Below are 17,894 nucleotides of genomic sequence, written 5' to 3'. Positions count from 1 at the left end.
TATGCACATTATCATAATAATGCTATACATTAAGCCACATGTAAAGGGAAACGACAAGAACCCAACAATACAAGGAAAGTGTTTTCTAATATCAAAATAGAGTGCTTTATTTGAGACATAATGTGATTTCATTGTTTAGCCTTGGAAACAGATGACCATACCCTAGACTGGGTGGGGGAGAGTGATCGCTGTCAGTCACAGCATTTTATTCCACACTGGGCTTCTCAGCATGCCAAGATGGCCACCAACCACAGTCCGATTCTCAGTCTGACACAGACAATAATGGCTCTCAGCAGCAACAAAAAATAAGTCAAGACAATGAACCATCCATCCATCAACGCCCGATTATGTCGTAAAAAACAAGAAATAAAAATGCTGGCCTTCCCCTTTCATCACAAATCCAAACTAAAGCTGATCCTACCTTCTGAAAAAGTGCACTTCACACATTGCTCTTAAAATGATCTTGACTGAAAGAGAGAAAAGGGACCAGTAAACAGGCATTGTCAGTTTGTTAGTTTGAAGAGACAGATATTACGTTAGACCATGGTAAGTACAAGTATACATACAGCACACAACGGGCGAGTTCGTTTGGCATGGCCCGGTGCCCCAGGTGATTTCACTTAAGTACCAGTGGAGAGGTCTAAAATGTTCAATGGGCAATGCAAAACGAACTTCCCCATTTAAAGCTAAACCCATTATACAGGTATCTCAAATCAGAAGTCAAATCTGACCTATTAGATCAGGCAGTGGAGACATCAGGACCTCCACCGAATTCAACCAATCACAGCTTAGAAGCTACAGCAGGACTTTCGCTTGACCAATCAGATTGATCGGTCAGAGTGTAACCTGGGTTTCCGTCAGATAGCTTGCAGTGCCAAACAGAGGAGTGCTGTTAGAGAATATCAATAGATGACTAGTGATGACAGTTTGCTACTAAAGCAACATTGAGACAACACAATTAAAACATTCACAGCCTCCTCTCCTTCTCCTGGTCTCTCCTTCTCCTGGTCAGTCATCATGTTCTCTGTCTGTTCTGATCTCCATTTCATTGGTTGTCATTAGGACTGAATACAGACTAAGTTCACCGACACGTCCTGTGAAATGACTACAGTCCACCTCAGCGCCACCTGACTTGACAAACAAACCCAATGCACACATAATTGGTAGAATAAAAGAACATACATGGTGAAGAAAAAAATCTGACATGCATTAAATTTAATCAGGGTCTTGTAACTGAGTATCAGCAAAGAAAAGGGGCAATATCTCTAGCCAGTATTGAGCGTCTAGAGGATGACGCCAAAGTGTACTGTAAATAAACATATATACGCAGTATATAAGTCTGTGTATTCATCTAATTTACATATCTTTACATTCATAAAATTTACATCCAGAAGGGAGAATACTTATAAACCACTTTTTGCATCTTGTAAAGATGTCCACAAAAAGTTGTTTTTCCTCATGTGAATTAAAACATAATTAAAAGTTCGTTTTTTCTTAATTGAAATGATGTTATTACATGTCAGAACAGAACTACCTCATAGCAACACCTTGTGTTACTCTGACTTTCAAAAGTCCATTTCAGAAAAATTTGCAAGAAGAGCTCTTGAAACAGAAACCATTTCCCACTCAGGACAACTTAATCATCATATTTGAGGAGGCCAGTAACAATGTCACTCTCCTCATGTCTCCCACATTGTTTCTCAACTCAGGACACCATAGGGTTAACATGTGCTTAGATAAGTTCTAAAACACAACCTTTCTCTCACAATATGACCCCAAACACACCCAAACCTCGGCAAACCCTCCATGATTCAGGCCCTAGCCAAATAACAGCAGGGGTAGGTGGTCATTTCACTTCCTCTTTAGGCACCTTTTAAAGCATGGCTGAACAACAATTATTAGATTTAGTCCAGTCCTGTGGATTAATTAACCCAGCAGATTTTCTTTGTGGTCTCAAACAAGAGACACAAATCCATTGAGTAGGTTGTGCTAGTTAGAAAAAGGGTTTTTGTTGGTCTCCTGTGTCCACTCTGAGGTTGTCCTCCACATTGCCAGGCCTGCTTTGAACTATTAGAGTGTGTTTGCTGATGGCAGAAGGCCTTTTGTCTGCACATTCCAGGGTCCATCTTCAAAATCACTGCCTGGATTCTATTTTCGGAGCTCGAGAACGCATACCTGGAGGGCAAAGATAGCATGATTAATAATACATATTATGCTTCAGAATATTTTGGTTTCACCCCATGCACTTCTGAAAGCATTGGTCCTGAGACTAAAGCATTAAGTTCTTTGCTTTTTATCACTTTGGTTTAATGTACAAAAATGAGTGGTAGTAGTACATGCATAAATGAGAAAAATAAAAACACATCAATACAAATGATATACATTTTAAAACACAAATCATAATCGTATCAAACATACCGATCCATCTGAAGCGCTAGCACCAACTTTGTCTCCTGTGCTGTTCCAGCACACCTCAAAAATCCCTCCAGTCCCCCTGTAGCTATGCACCAAGGCTCCAGACTGCAACCACAACACAACCAAATTACCACCAAATCTGGTGAGGACTGCTTGAGGACCATAGTTGCCTGCTTGACCTAACAACAATGTCACAGCCTGTATTAAACATAGGGCCAGGTGTTTTACCTGACCACAGGACCTACTAACTAACTGTTATAAGATGCTATAACCTATTATAATCTATAATAACCTGTTATACGCTGTTACAATCTGTTATAAGCTGCTAAAAGCTGTTACATGTTATAAACTGTTAACTGAGTTATAACCTCCAGGGTGACTCACCATGGTGTTCCAGATGTGTACACACTTGTCGAAGGAGCCGCTGGCCAGGTGCTTCCCGTCGGGACTGAAGGCCACACTGTAAACGGGCTCCTGGTGTTTGGTGAGGGTGTGGATACACACACCTCGCTCCACGTCCCACAGACGTACCGTCGAGTCAAATGAGGCACTGAGGGGTGGACAGAGCACATGGTCAGTTCTCCATCTCCATCTACTAAATGAAAATACGTACTGTAACTGAAATACATGAAAACTCAAACTTTGTTCAAGTTTATGTTCATACCAACAAGCCATTACTGATCTTTCAGTACTAATGGTAATTTACAGGGTTTGACAGGAGAGTTAACACATTTATAACAAAGTAGCAACCAAGTAGTTTTTCCAGCTTCAGGTTGTCAACAACACCACATAGAAAGAAGGATATGAAATGTAAGAAATATGTCAATAAGTTGGCTTTGGTGCTCGATGCAAACTCTAATTCAACATGCTGATCCACAAAGCCAAAACGAGACGTGTGATGTTGTAGAATCGGTGAGAACATCTGTCACCACAAAAGGAGAGACAAGGTTGAGAGCATGTGTTAATGAAAAGAGGAGCTGACGTTCATCAACACTTTCTCATCAAAATGGTATTATTAGGTAGTGTAAGCCAAGTCTTCTGGGGCTGCCCCTGGCTAGATTGCAAATCTCACTTTACAAGGACACAGGAAAATATTGTGAGATTAAAACGAAATAAAAAAACAGAAATTGGGAAAGAACTGATTAAATCACATGATCAGAGATGAGCTGTATCTTGGTGTACAATACCGCATTTACCTCAGATTACTATCAAGTTCCTAACAAGTCATAGCAGTAATGTCAGTTTTACATCCAGAGTGAAATATACGCCCATCCCAGGGGATTTCAGAAGAGGTTGTAAATGCTTGTGGTATTTGAACTGTAACATCTACATATGGAAGCATAGGCTTTATGTCCCTGATCCACTGATAGTTACTAGCCCTGAGAGAATGTCTGGGACACTTCTTGACAAGAGACCCCTTCACTGGCACACACACTGTCCATTCTCAACTCATAAATCACAACGCTGTCCCAGAACAAGTCTAGGTGCTGTGAGTGTGAGTGTGTCCCACCTAGCCAGCATGATGTTGGAGTTGGGGTTGCTGGTGCCTGGGCCGGTGGGGCTCCACTTGATAGTGTAGATCTCTTTACTGTGGGCCTGGAGGTCATGGACCCACGAGTCCTGCTTCATACTCCAGACCTGGGGAAGAGAACGGCACTGTGTTATCATTACATTATTATATTGACATATAGAGATCATGGTCATAGGAAAGAGGTGGAATTTATTGTGTGTCCAAAATCTTGGCTGAAGTAAAAGTGCTGGCCTTACCTTTAAAGTCATGTCATCAGAGCAGGAGGCTAGTAACATCCCTGACGGGTCCCACTTGATAGCATTGACTTCATTCTGAAAAACACATGGGAAGACAGACATGTAGACTTGTAGAGGACCAATAAGACATCATGCTTATCCGTTTAATAGTTACACATTATCCTGTTTACAAACCTTCAAAAGTTTGGGAAAATACAGGAAGTAGAGAAATCCTAAGTGTGACTACGTCCTCAGTGGTGTGAAATGTAGAGGGTTGAACAGAGATGCTGTTTGTTTACCGTGTGGCCTTGGAAGGTTTTGAGCGGCCGGTCGCTGCCCAGTCGACACACGTGGATGCACATGTCTGTGCTGCAGGAGGCAAACGTTGTGTTGTTCTGCCAGTCCACATCCAGGGCTGGAGCTGTGGGTAGGAGGCAGCACACAGGGACAGGATTCAAAGGGTTAACTCACATCAACCGAGCAGCTGAAGTCCTACATCTTTCTGTTCGGGACACAGGGGGCTTACCTGAGTGGAAGGGGAACTGCTGCTTGGCCTCTCCTGTGTGTGCGTCCCAAATGATTGTTGTCTGGAAAATGACAACAGATACATAGCAAATACTGCAGGGATAGATGATTGCTACTGGAGTTACTTGATTTATTCGATTAAATAATATATACAATAAAATATATATTTTTTTATATACCTTATCTACACCAGCACTGAGGATAGAGTTTCCTTTCTTGTTCCACTTCAGTGCAAATATGGGCCCTTTATGTTGCCCCAAGGTGCTAGCCAGATTACCTGTGAAAGACAAGAGTTTAATGTATCTGCACAGATGACAATATGATTCAGATTGGGCACTGTAATATAAATCAATTAAAATGCAACAAAACTCAACAAACCATCTTTTGTCCATATCCTTGCAAATCCATCATAAGATCCTGTTGCTAAGAGTGTCCCGTCGCTCTATGGGGTCAAATAGAGCAGTTAGTTAACTGTACTCTTTATAGAGGACTTCTAATGTTCCGTTCCAGACCATTTCAGTCAAGTGAGAATTGACACAGTAGATGATGGATGGAATGGACAATTGAGAACTCACATTCCAGTCTAGTGAGGTGACATCTTTGTTGCTGGGGACGTCCTGGCCTCCCTCCCTGATGCAGTGTCTGAGCACCAGCTGGGTGGAACAACTGTTACTGTTCTCATTCAGGTTCCAGATCCGGGCTGTCGAGTCTCCCGACCTAGACACACACACACACAGGCAGAATACAGAAGAGAAAGTCAATAGAGACAGAGACAGAGTGTGTGTGTGTTTGTGTGTGTGTGTGTGCGTGTGTGAGCTGCTCTAGCCTCGCCAGTCCCAGAAAAGCTGAACCCAGTACTGACCCATCCCTGTGCCCCCCACACTTCCCCCTCCCCAGTGAGACTCACCCTGAGGCCAGCAGGTCGCTGACAGGGTTCCAGGCACAGATGAACACCTCTGACTCGTGGCCTCGGAGGACCGTGGCCTTGCTGGCTGGGATCTCCACGTCCACATCCATCTCCATGGGCTCACTGTGGTTATCTGTAATCAGATCACATCCACAATCTGTTACAGACTGAGGCTCCTGAGTGGCGCAGCGGTCTAAGGCATTTTTATAAATATATTTTTTTCACCTTTATTTAACCAGGTAGGCTAGTTGAGAACAAGTTCTCATTTACAACTGCAACCTGGCCAAGATAAAGCAAAGCAGTGCGACACAAACAACAACACAGAGTTACACCTGGAATAAACAAACATACAGTCAATAACACAATAGAAAAAAATAAAGTCTATATACAGCGTGTGCAAATGGCATGAGGAGGTAAGGCAATAAATAGGCCAAAGTAGTGAAGTAATTACAATTTAGCAAATTAACACTGGAGTGATAGATGTGCAGATGATGATGTGCAAGTAGAAATATTGGTGTGCAAAAGAGCAGAAAAGTAAATAAAAACAATATGGGGATGAGGTAGTAAGATTGGATGGGCTATTTACATATGGGCTATGTACAGCTGCAGCAATCAGTTAGCTGCTCAGATAGCTGATGTTTAAAGTTAGTGAGGGAAATATAAGTCTCCAGCTTCAGCGATTTTTGCAATTCGTTCCAGTCATTGGCAGCAGAGAACTGGAAGGAAAGGCGGCCAAACGAGGTGTTGGCTTTGGGGATAACCAGTGAGATATACCTGCTGGAGCGCGTGCTACGGGTGGGTGTTGTTATGGTGACCAGTGAGCTGAGATAAGGTCGGAGCTTTACCTAGCATAGACGTATAGATGTCCTGGAGCCAGTGGGTCTGGCGACGAATAGGTAGCGAGGGCCAGCCGATTAGAGCATACAAGTTGCAGTGGTGGGTGGTATATGGGGCTTTGGAGACAAAACGGATGGCACTGTGATAGGCTGCATCCAGTTTGCTGACTAGAGTGTTGGAGGCTATTTTGTAAATGACATCGCCGAAGTCGAGGATTGGTAGGATAGTCAGTTTTACGAGGGTATGTTTGGCGGCGTGAGTAAAGGAGGCTTTGTTGCATTTACATTTAAGTCATTTAGCAGACGCTCTTATCCAGAGCGACTTACAAATTGGAAAGTTCATACATATTCATCCTGGTCCCCCCGTGGGGAATGAACCCACAACCCTGGCGTTGCAAGCGCCATGCTCTACCAACTGAGCCACACGGGACCGGCTTCCTATTGCGAAATAGGAAGCCGGTTCTAGATTTTATTTTGGATTGTAGATGTTTAATATGAGCCTGGAAGGAGAGTTTACAGTCTAGCCAAACACCTAGGTATTTGTAGTTGTCCACATATTGTAGTTGTCCACAAGTCAGAGTAGTGATGCTAGTCGGGCAGGCGCGTGCGGGCAGCAAGCGGTTGAAAAGCATGCATTTAGTTTTACTAGCGTTTAAGAGCAGTTGGAGGCCACGGAAGGAGTGTTGACTGGCATTGAAGCGTGTTTGGAGGTTTGTTAACACATTGTCCAAAGAAGGGCCAGATGTATACAGAATGGTGTCGTCTGTGTAGCGGTGTCAGGGAATCACCCGCAGCAAGAGCAACATCGTTGATATATACAGAGAAGTGAGTCGGCCCGAGAATTGAACCCTGTGGTACACCCATAGAGACTGCCAGAGGTCCGGACAACATGCCCTCCGATTTGACACACTGAACTCTGTCTGAGAAGTAGTTGGTGAACCAGGCGAGGCAGTCATTTGAGAAACTAAGGCTGTTGAGTCTGCCGATAGGAATACCGTGATTGACAGAGTCTAAAGCCTTGGCCAGGTCGATGAAGACGGCTGCACAGTATTGTCTTTTATCGATGGCGGTTATGATATTATTTAGTACCTTGAGCGTGGCTGAGGTGCACCCATGACCAGCTCGGAAACAAGATTGTACAGCAGAGAAGGTGCGGTGGTGACAGTGTTACCTAGCCTCAGTGCAGTGGGCAGCTGGGAGGAGCTCTTATTCTCCATGGACCTTACAGTGTCCCAAAACTTTTTGGAGTTAGAGCTACAGGATGCAAATTTCTGTTTGAAAAAGCTAGCATTTGCTTTCCTGACTGACTGCGTGTATTGGTTCCTGACTTCCCTGACAGGTTTCATATCGCGGGGACTATTCAATGCTAGTGCAGTACGCCACAGGATATGTTTGTGCTGGTCGAGGGCAGTCAGGTCTGGAGTGAACCAAGGGCTATATCTGTTCTTAGTTCAATTTTTTTTGAAAGGGGCATGCTTATTTAAGATGGTGAGGAAATTACTTTTAAAGAACGACCAGGCATCCTCGACTGACGGGATGAGGTCAATATCCTTCCAGGATACCCGGGCCAGGTCGATTAGAAAGGCCTGCTTGCAGAAGTGTTTTAGGGAGCGTTTGGCAGTGATGAGGGGTGGTCGTTTGACCGCAGACCATAGCGGATGCAGGCAATGAGGCAGTGATTGCTGAGTTCCTGATTGAAAACAGCAGAGGTGGATTTGGAGGGTAAGTTGGTCAGGATAATATCTATGAGGGTGCCCATGTTTACAGATTTAGGGTTGTACCTGTTGGGTTTGTTGATAATTTGTGTGAGATTGAGGGCATCTACCTTAGATTGTTGGACTGCCGGGGTGTTAAGCATGTCCCAGTTTAGGTCACCTAACAAAATGACTTCTGAAGATAGTTGGGGGGCAATCAATTCACATATGGTGTCCAGGGCACAGCTGAGAGCTGAGGGGAGTCTATAACAGGCGGCAACAGTGAGAGACTTATTTCTGGAGAGATTCCTTTTTAAAATTATAAGCTCGAACTGTTTGGGCATAGACCTGGAAAGTATGACAGAACTTTGCAGTCTATCTCTGCAGTAGATTGCAACTCCTCCCCCTTTGGCAGTTCTATCTTGACGGAAAATGTTGTAGTTGGGGATGGAAATCTCAGAATTTTTTGTGGCCTTCCTAAGCCAGGATTCAGACACGGCAAGGACATCAGGGTTGGCGGAGTGTGCTAAAGCAGTGAGTAAAACAAACTTAGGGAGGAGGCTTCTGATGTTAACATGCATGAAACCAAGGCTTTTTCGGTTACAAAAGTCAAAAAATGAGAGTGCCTGGGGACACGCAGGGCCTGGGTTAACCTCCACATCACCCGAGGAACAGAGGAGGAGTAGGATGAGGGTATGGCTAAAGGTCATCTAGTGTGTTGGGGACAAAGAATAAAAGCAGCAGATTTCTGGGCGTGTTAGAATAGATTCAGGGCATAATGTACAGACAGGGCTATGGTGGGGTGCGGGTACAGTGGAGGTAAACCCAGGCATTGAGTGACGATAAGAGAGGTTGCATCTCTGGGTGGTGGGACAAAGGAGGTATCTGAGGCATGTTGAGTGGGACTATGGGCTCCGCAGTAAACTAAAACATTTTTTATTTATTTTACCTTTATTTAACTAGGCAAGTCAGTTAAGAACAAATTCTTATTTTCAAGGACAGCCTAGGAACAGTGGGTTAACTGCCTTGTTCAGGGGCAGAAAAACAGATTTTTACGTTGTCAGCCCAGGGATTTGATCTTGCAACCTTTCAGTTACTAGTCCAACACTCTAACCACTAGGCTAAACAACAGTATACAAGGCATATTGACATTTGAGAGAGACAAAGCAATCACAGGTGTTGATTGGGAGAGCTAGCTAAGACAACAACAGCTAATCAGCTAAGTCAACAACAACAGGTAAAATGGCGATGTATGGGCAGAGAAGGTCGCTTAACTACACACAGGGCCTGAGTTCGAGGCTGGGGCCGACAGATAAACAAGAAAACAACAACAAAAAACAGTGCTAGAGGCATCACTACAGATCATGGTTTGATTCTAGGCTGTATCACAACCGGCCGTTATTGGGAGTCGCATAGGGCGCGCACAAATGGCCCAGCGTCGTCCAGGTTAGGGTTTGGCCGGGGTAGGCTGTCATTGTAAATAAGAATTTGTTCTTAACTGACTTGCCTAGTAAAATAAAGGTTAAATAAAATAAAGAAATAAAACAGACACATACATGACTCCCAGTACCTACTATACAGGAGATCACATATATTGAAAATATAGTTCCATTTCCTTCTCATCCAGAGTCATATTCAGTTGCAAAAACTTTAATTATCTGGACTGTTTCCCTCTTAAGTTTGTTTCTGACAAAAATTAGAGGTGTTTAACCTCTCCCCTTTCAAATCATAACCATTTAAGATCAGAGAATTTAAATTAGGCTAGTTCCAAAACATTAACGGCAAATAGTAGAGAGCCCGAGACAGTTACTAAGTCTTAAATAACAGTGTTATCTAAGATTTGCAACTACCGCATCAAACGCACTTGTTGACCCAATTGAAGTGGAAGGAGCAATCTGTAGAGGATCAAAGCTCAACCATTCTGGGAGATGAACTAAGAGCTAATCCAGTAATCATCTTCATATCCTGCCTGCAGTATTGATGAAATGTGTTTTTCTTCCAGACTTGTTTTTGCTGAAGAGCAATCCTACGGGGCTGTAGCATCCCTGTCCGTTCAGACAAGCATTACTTAAACTAACATAGTCTTTGCTGATGTTCTGCCACCCACCCACACAGACAGACTAACTCCAGTGGGATCGGCTGACACAAACATCCACAACATCCTCTATCGGTTTCTCCCTAATCTAATGCTTCACCCGATCCATACCTCTCTGGTTTCACTGGCTGAATTCTAGAAGCATCTGTTAAGGAGGCACAATGAAGGTGAATGCATGCAGGGTCAAATTCACCAACACTCAATGCCATGTCACTAATTACCTCACATTCAGTGAAAATCACATGGCTCTAGAGTACCACACACACACGCTGCTTGATGTAGTAAGTCTCACATAGTAAGTATCAAGATAATGTGGGAAAATATTTAGCTATCATTTGTTAAGTTACGGCACGACAACGCTTGCTAGTGATTGCTAAATGGCCCTGTTAGACAGGAGGCTGTTCTTACACATGGTGTGTGTGCAGTTCTCCTCTCCGTTTACGATGGCCTCTCCGTTCTCCTCTCCGTTTACGATGGCCTCTCCGTTCTTTGGTGCGTTGGGTTGGTTGCTTACGGCGGTGGCTGCCATGGCGCAGGCCGCCTGTTGCTGGGCTAGCTTGTCGCGGAAGGCCTGCTGCCGCGTCTGCACCACATCTGGCATCACCGCGTCGATGAGTGACAGAGACTCAATGGGCCGTCCATCAAACACCGTGCCATCCTTCCAACACAACACCAAATATGCAATGGTTACCCCGTTGGATGTAGAGTGCACTGATGGACAATAAATTCAAACTGCAGGATTTACATTTTTAATTTGCCAAGTACAATAGTGTATTGATTTTGGTATTGTTTGAGATTCATGACTTCGATAAACTTATTTTGCATACAAATGACTGCTGAGCTAAGTATTGATCTTAGGCACTGTATTAGTGAGGGCAGTCTTATATAAATAACCCCATTGATTTACATGGAGAGTGTGTGGTGTTTGTTCTGGGTGTGGTAGTCCAGGCCAGGGTTGTATTCTCTAGGCACCAAAAGGAGGAAAACAGATTGAAAAAGAACCTTAATGAATAAAACATACAGTGGGGAGAACAAGTATTTGATACACTGCCGATTTTGCAGGTTTTCCTACTTACAATGCATGTAGAGGTCTGTAATTTTTATCATAGGTACACTTCAACTGTGAGAGACGGAATTTAAAACAAAAATCCAGAAAATCACATTGTATGATTTTTAAGTAATTAATTCGCATTTTATTGCATGACATAAGTATTTGATACATCAGAAAAGCAGAACTTAATATTTGGTACAGAAACCTTTGTTTGCAATTACAGAGATCATACGTTTCCTGTAGTTCTTGACCAGGTTTGCACACACTGCAGCAGGGATTTTGGCCCACTCCTCCATACAGACCTTCTCCAGATCCTTCAGGTTTCGGGGCTGTCGCTGGGCAATACGGACTTTCAGCTCCCTCCAAAGATTTTCTATTGGGTTCAGGTCTGGAGACTGGCTAGGCCACTCCAGGACCTTGAGATGCTTCTTACGGAGCCACTCCTTAGTTGCCCTGGCTGTGTGTTTCGGGTCGTTGTCATGCTGGAAGACCCAGCCACGACCTATCTTCAATGCTCTTACTGAGGGAAGGAGGTTGTTGGCCAAGATCTCGCGATGCATGGCCCCATCCATCCTCCCCTCAATACGGTGCAGTCATCCTGTCCCCTTTGCAGAAAAGCATCCCCAAAGAATGATGTTTCCACCTCCAAGCTTCACGGTTAGGATGGTGTTCTTGGGGTTGTACTAATCCTTCTTCTTCCTCCAAACACGGCGAGTGGAGTTTAGACCAAAAAGCTCTATTTTTGTCTCATCAGACCACATGACCTTCTCCAATTCCTCCTCTGGATCATCCAGATGGTCATTGGCAAACTTCAGACGGGCCTGGACATGCGCTGGCTTGAGCAGGGGGACCTTGCGTGCGCTGCAGGATTTTAATCCATGACGGCGTAGTGTGTTACTAATGGTTTTCTTTGAGACTGTGGTCCCAGCTCTCTTCAGGTCATTAACCAGGTCCTGCCGTGTAGTTCTGGGCTGATCCCTCACCTTCCTCATGATCATTGATGCCCCACGAGGTGAGATCTTGCATGGAGCCCCAGACCGAGGGTGATTGACCGTCATCTTGAACTTCTTCCATTTTCTAATAATTGCGCCAACAGTTGTTGCCTTCTCACCAAGCTGCTTACCTATTGTCCTGTAGCCCATCCCAGCCTTGTGCAGGTCTACAATTTTATCCCTGATGTCCTTACACAGCTCTCTGGTCTTGGCCATTGTGGAGAGGTTGGAGTCTGTTTGATTGAGTGGGTGGACAGGTGTCTTTTATACAGGTAACGAGTTCAAACAGGTGCAGTTAATACAGGTAATGAGTGGAGAACAGGAGGGCTTCTTAAAGAAAAACTAACAGGTCTGTGAGAGCCGGAATTCTTACTGGTTGGTAGGTGATCAAATACTTATGTCATGCAATAAAATGCGAATTAATTACTTAAAAATCATACAATGTGATTTTCTGGATTTTTGTTTTAAATTCCGTCTCTCACAGTTGAAGTGTACCTATGATAAAAATTACAGACCTCTACATGCTTTGTAAGTAGGAAAACCTGCAAAATCGGCAGTGTATCAAATACTTGTTCTCCCCACTGTATATATATATATATACACACACACATACACACTCAGTCAAAAGTTTGGGCACAACTACTCATTCAAGGGTTTTTCTTTATTTTTTACTATTTTCTACATTGTAGAATAATAGTGAAGACATCAAAACTATGAAATAACACATATGGAATCATGTAATAATGCCCCAAAAAGTGTTAAACAAATCAAAATATATTTTATATTCTTCAAAGTAGCCACCCTTTGCCTTGACAGCTTTGCACTCTTGGCATTCTCTCAACCAGTTTCACCTAGAATGCTTGAAGGAGTTCCCACATATGCTGAGCACTTGTTGGCTGCTTTTCCTTCAATCTGCGGTCCACCTCATCCCAAACCATCTCAATTGGGTTGAGGTCGGGTGATTATGGAGGCCAGGTCATCTGATGCAGGACTGCATCGCTATCCTTCTTGGTCATATAGCTCTTACACCGCCTGGAGGTGTGTTTTGGGTCCTGTTGAAAAACAAATGATAGTCCTACTAAGCGCAAACCAGATGAGATGGCGTATATCTGCAGAATGCTGTGGTAGCCATGCTGGTTAAGTGTGCCTTGTATTGTAAATTAATCACTGACAGTGTCACCAGCAAAGCACCCCCACACCATCCCACCTCCATGCTTCACGGTGGGAACCACACATGTGGAGATCATCCGTTCACCTACTCTGCGTCTCACAAAGACACGGCAGTTAGAACCAAAAATCTCCAATTTGGACTCACCAGACCAAAGGACAGATGTCTACCAGTCTAATGTCCATTGCTCGTGTTTCTTGGCCCAAGCAAGTCTCTTATTCTTATTGGTGACCTTTAGTAGTGACTTCTTTCCAGCAATTTGATTTACGCAGCCTCCTCTGAACAGTTGATGTTGAGATGTGTCAGTGACTTCAACTCTATGAAACATTTATTTGGGCTGCAATTTCTGGCAACTCTAACTTATCCTCTGTGGCAGAGGTAACTCTGGGTCTTCCTTTCCTGTGGCGGTCCTCATGAGAGCCAGTTTCATCATAGCGCTTGATGGTTTTTGCGGTTGCACTTGAAGAAACTATCAAAGTTCTTGAAATGTTCCGTATTGACTGACCTTCATGTCTTAAAGTAATGATGGACTGTCGTTTCTCTTTGCTTATTTGAGCTGTTCTTGCCATAATATGGACTTGGTCTTTTACCAATTGGGGCTATCTTCTGTATACCAACCTTACCTTGTCACAACATAACTGATTGGCTCAAACACATTAAGGAAAGAAATTCCACAAATGAACAAGGCACACCTGTTAATTAAAATTAATTCCTGGTGACTACCTAATGAAGCTGGTTGAGAGAATGCCAAGAGTGTGCAAAGCTGTCATCAAGGCAAAAAGGTAGCTACTTTGAAGAATCTCAAATATAAAATATATTTTGATTTGTTTAACACTTTTTTGGTTACTACATGAATCCATATGTGTTATTTCATAGTTTTGATGTCTTCACTATTATTCTACAATGTAGAAAATAGTAAAAATAAAGAAAAACCCTGGAATGAGTAGGTGTGTCCAAACGTTTGACTAGTACCGTATATATATATATAGTTTTTGTGTTCTTTTGCTAAATGTTTTGCTACGGTATGCACTAATGAATGCGACCCAAGGCAGCACTAGAAGGCAGCCTGGACTGGAGCCCCTGGGCTCACCTCGTTGATGCTGATCTCTGCCTCCACATACTGGAGGCCTTTCTGCAGGATGGAGATGAGGGCAGCAGGGGGCACTAGTGTTCCATTGATGTTGGACTGGCTGATGTGGCTCTCGATGCCAAAGGTGAACGCTGAGTGGGAGAAACCTGGAAAGGGACAAACAGAGAACACAGTCAGTACAACGAGAACACCAGAGACCCTGCAACACAAACATCTCACTCCTACACAGACATATCTACAGACATCTGCCATGTGAGGTGTTATTTCTAACTTTTTATATCAATGTTATGTAAACCAAAAAATAAAAGGGAACTTAGACAGCGAGTCAATCATTCATTCCAAGTAGACTTTTTCAGCGGAAGAAATGTTAAAATGCCAGAGCTATCAAGCATTTATCCAATGACTGTCTTCAAAGAAAGCCCCAACAGTAATCAAATACAGCGGCTAGGATCTCAATAATTCATTCACCCTGTGAAAAATAGGGTAGCGTGAATGGCATGTTGACACAGGTACATATGAAGGGAAAGCGATATTCTGAACAGCCAACAGACAGGTAGAATAGGCTTGGTTTCCACTAACTGTAGTTTCTGGAGTTACTGACACCTCTACTTTCCTATTCCTGCACTCTCTCAAGCTTTTCATCATGTTTTTGGTGAATGTATTGAAGTAGCCATTGGTAAAATGTGTGTCAAAATTCCCAAACCTTTAGGGACCGTTTAGATCAGGGGTGTCAAACTCATTCCATGGAGGGCCTAGTGTCTTGGTTTTTCCATTCAATTAAGACCTAGACAACCAGGTGAGGGGAGTTCCTTACAAATCAGTGACCTTAATTCCTCAATCAAGTACAAGGGAGGAGTGAAAAGCCGCAGACACTCAGCCAGTGGAATGAGTTTGACACATGTGGTTTAGAAAGAGTCAATGCAGTCTAATCCATGACAACATAATCAACAAGGTCAACTACAAAGCCATTCTCAATTCCTACATTACCACAGAAACAAATACACAAGAAATATGTAAAGCAGAAGTATAATAATCATTTCAGCAGACAGACAGAGACAGGACAAGTGTCTTACAGGGAGGTTGGCAGTCATACATACCTGACTCCTGAAGATATCTGTATACCAAGAAGTTCACTTCATCACTGGTTATACTCATCTTAGCCCACCTCGATGGAGGAGGTACTGTATCTAGTAAAGATCGGCCCACTCTAAGAAAGAAAGAGAGGAAGACAATGAGTTTTAGATTCATTACACAGCTAGCTACATCGTTTCACAAGATGACAAGATTCCCAATGAGTGGGAAAATGTAGGTTATATCTAGGTAGGCCCCCAATCATTATTACCAAATGACTTGACAGCTACCATTTCCTCACATACAAAGATAAAGCAAGACCATTGTTCAGGCATGTACTTCGTACACACACACACACTGAGCATGTCAATGACCGGATCACTAAACTAGTGAATCCATCTCTACTTCACAGGCTAACTATTCCCCCCCCCCCCCCCCATCTCTCTGTGATCCGACAGCGGTGTCCATTTCCATTTGGCTTGAGGGGAAAGTGGCAACATTCTACTGTTATTGACCTGGCCACTTATCTAGATGGGTAAAGAAGCCTAATAAAGCAGGACATGGCATTAAAGGCCTACTGTCGCTATCTAGTAAACTGCAGAGGAGAACTCAACACACCGGCTAGGGCTAATTACTGCTAAAGTTGGGCAACATTCACATCATTATCGCTTTCACAGAAAACATAATTTACTGGCGACTGCGTCAACATTTCAATTTGGTATTCTTTCAAAACTACAGGGAGCTGAAGAAAAACATAAAAACAGAGCCCTTTAGAATCACAGCAATTGAGATATTGTTCCCACTGATAAGGGCCTTCAGGCTAGGGAGTGCTTTGCTACAAAGAATGATTAATGGCTGTACTAAATTCTACAGGGACTTCAGGTTACGAAAAAAAGAAAGTATGGGAACTGTAAAAATATCTGAACACTATGAAGTGGATATGAACACACACATACTCAATTACATGCTCACTTACACATACGGACTTACACACACACACACACACACACACACACACACACACACACACACACACACACACACACACACACACACACACACACACACACACACACACACACACACACACACACACACACACACACACACACACACACACACACACACACACACACACCTGATCTCGCTCTCTTCTCTGTCGAGAACTGTTATAATTGAATGTGTTTATTGTTTGTCTATATTTTTGATGTAATTGTCTACACGTTTATATATGTTTACAACAAGCAAGGGGAAGATATCAAAATTGGGGCACTGGGGAATAATAACATTGTACAGAATACATTTGTACTGTAGTGAAGCCGCCTCTAGAGTAATGCAAGGTCTCTTTCATGATCATGTGAAACGTCAATTCGTATGGAAATGCTGGGATGTGTGTAACGGCTGATTTCCTCCTCTTCGTCTGAAGAGGAGGTGTAGCAGGGATCGGACCAAGACGCAGAGTGGTAAGTGTCCATGTTTTAATATAATTAACTGAACACGACAAAATATACAAAATAACAAAGTAACCTAACCGAAACAGTCCCGTGTGGCACGAACACAGACACAGGAAACAAACACCCACAAACCAACAGTGAAAACAGGCAACCTAAATATGGTTCCCAATCAGAGACAATGCAAAACACCTGTCTCTGATTGAGAACCATATCAGGCCAATTGACAAACCTAAACATAGAAACACATAACATAGACTGCCCACCCCAACTCACGCCCTGACCATACTAACTAAAGACAAAACAAAGGAAAATAAAGGTCAGAACGTGACAATGTGATTTTCAATTATGGTAAAGGTAATTATGATGCAACTATCACGGCGATACGATATGGATTACAATTATCATCATGAATATTAACGCTATACGCACTAGATGTTACACACATAGACACTCAACCATGCAAATTGGCAGAGTTATTATTTATTTGGACATCACACATTATAGTCTTACTCTTATACAGACATCGTACACACTCTCACTATCACATCCAATATCATACACATCAACCTACTCAGATTTACTACACACATAATATCTTGTCTCAATTTTCTAACATCTGTGGCATTGGCTCACAGGCAAACAGGCAAGGGAATAAAACAAATATTGCTAGAATCTATTTCTTGAATTCTAAATATCCGACATTTGAAAGCTCTAATACCTCTGATGGCAGTAACTTTACAAGCACTAAATTATGGTCAATTTAGACTGCGAATAGTATCTAGTTATGGTAAGGGGAGAAATAAGTATAGTCAGTTATAATTGTAACAGTTTACCAGATATAAAAAAAGAA

General features: G+C 43.0%; 1 protein-coding gene across 1 annotated transcript in view; it reads right to left on the bottom strand.

Annotated features, from left to right (window-relative positions):
* Positions 1-79: 79 nt before the first annotated feature.
* The window catches only part of LOC139546486 (F-box-like/WD repeat-containing protein TBL1X), a 43,554-nt gene continuing 25,739 nt past the window's right edge, over positions 80-17,894 (bottom strand). Inside the window, exons 2-15 of the mRNA XM_071354912.1 lie at positions 15,617-15,726; positions 14,520-14,665; positions 10,627-10,876; positions 5,594-5,726; positions 5,262-5,403; positions 5,065-5,128; positions 4,866-4,963; positions 4,688-4,748; positions 4,461-4,582; positions 4,183-4,257; positions 3,926-4,053; positions 2,800-2,965; positions 2,419-2,520; positions 80-2,175 (exon numbers count right to left, since the gene is read on the bottom strand). Of these exons, the coding sequence (XP_071211013.1) occupies positions 2,149-2,175; positions 2,419-2,520; positions 2,800-2,965; positions 3,926-4,053; positions 4,183-4,257; positions 4,461-4,582; positions 4,688-4,748; positions 4,866-4,963; positions 5,065-5,128; positions 5,262-5,403; positions 5,594-5,726; positions 10,627-10,876; positions 14,520-14,665; positions 15,617-15,674 (1,572 nt within the window). The 5' untranslated portion in view covers positions 15,675-15,726 and the 3' untranslated portion in view covers positions 80-2,148. The remainder of the gene's footprint in view (positions 2,176-2,418; positions 2,521-2,799; positions 2,966-3,925; positions 4,054-4,182; positions 4,258-4,460; positions 4,583-4,687; positions 4,749-4,865; positions 4,964-5,064; positions 5,129-5,261; positions 5,404-5,593; positions 5,727-10,626; positions 10,877-14,519; positions 14,666-15,616; positions 15,727-17,894) is intronic.

This window comes from Salvelinus alpinus, chromosome 20 (genome assembly GCF_045679555.1).
Source record: "Salvelinus alpinus chromosome 20, SLU_Salpinus.1, whole genome shotgun sequence".
Classification (NCBI taxonomy): Eukaryota; Metazoa; Chordata; class Actinopteri; order Salmoniformes; family Salmonidae; genus Salvelinus; species Salvelinus alpinus.
The sequence above is the reverse complement of the archived record's forward strand: the minus strand, read 5'-3'. Positions and strand labels throughout refer to the sequence as shown.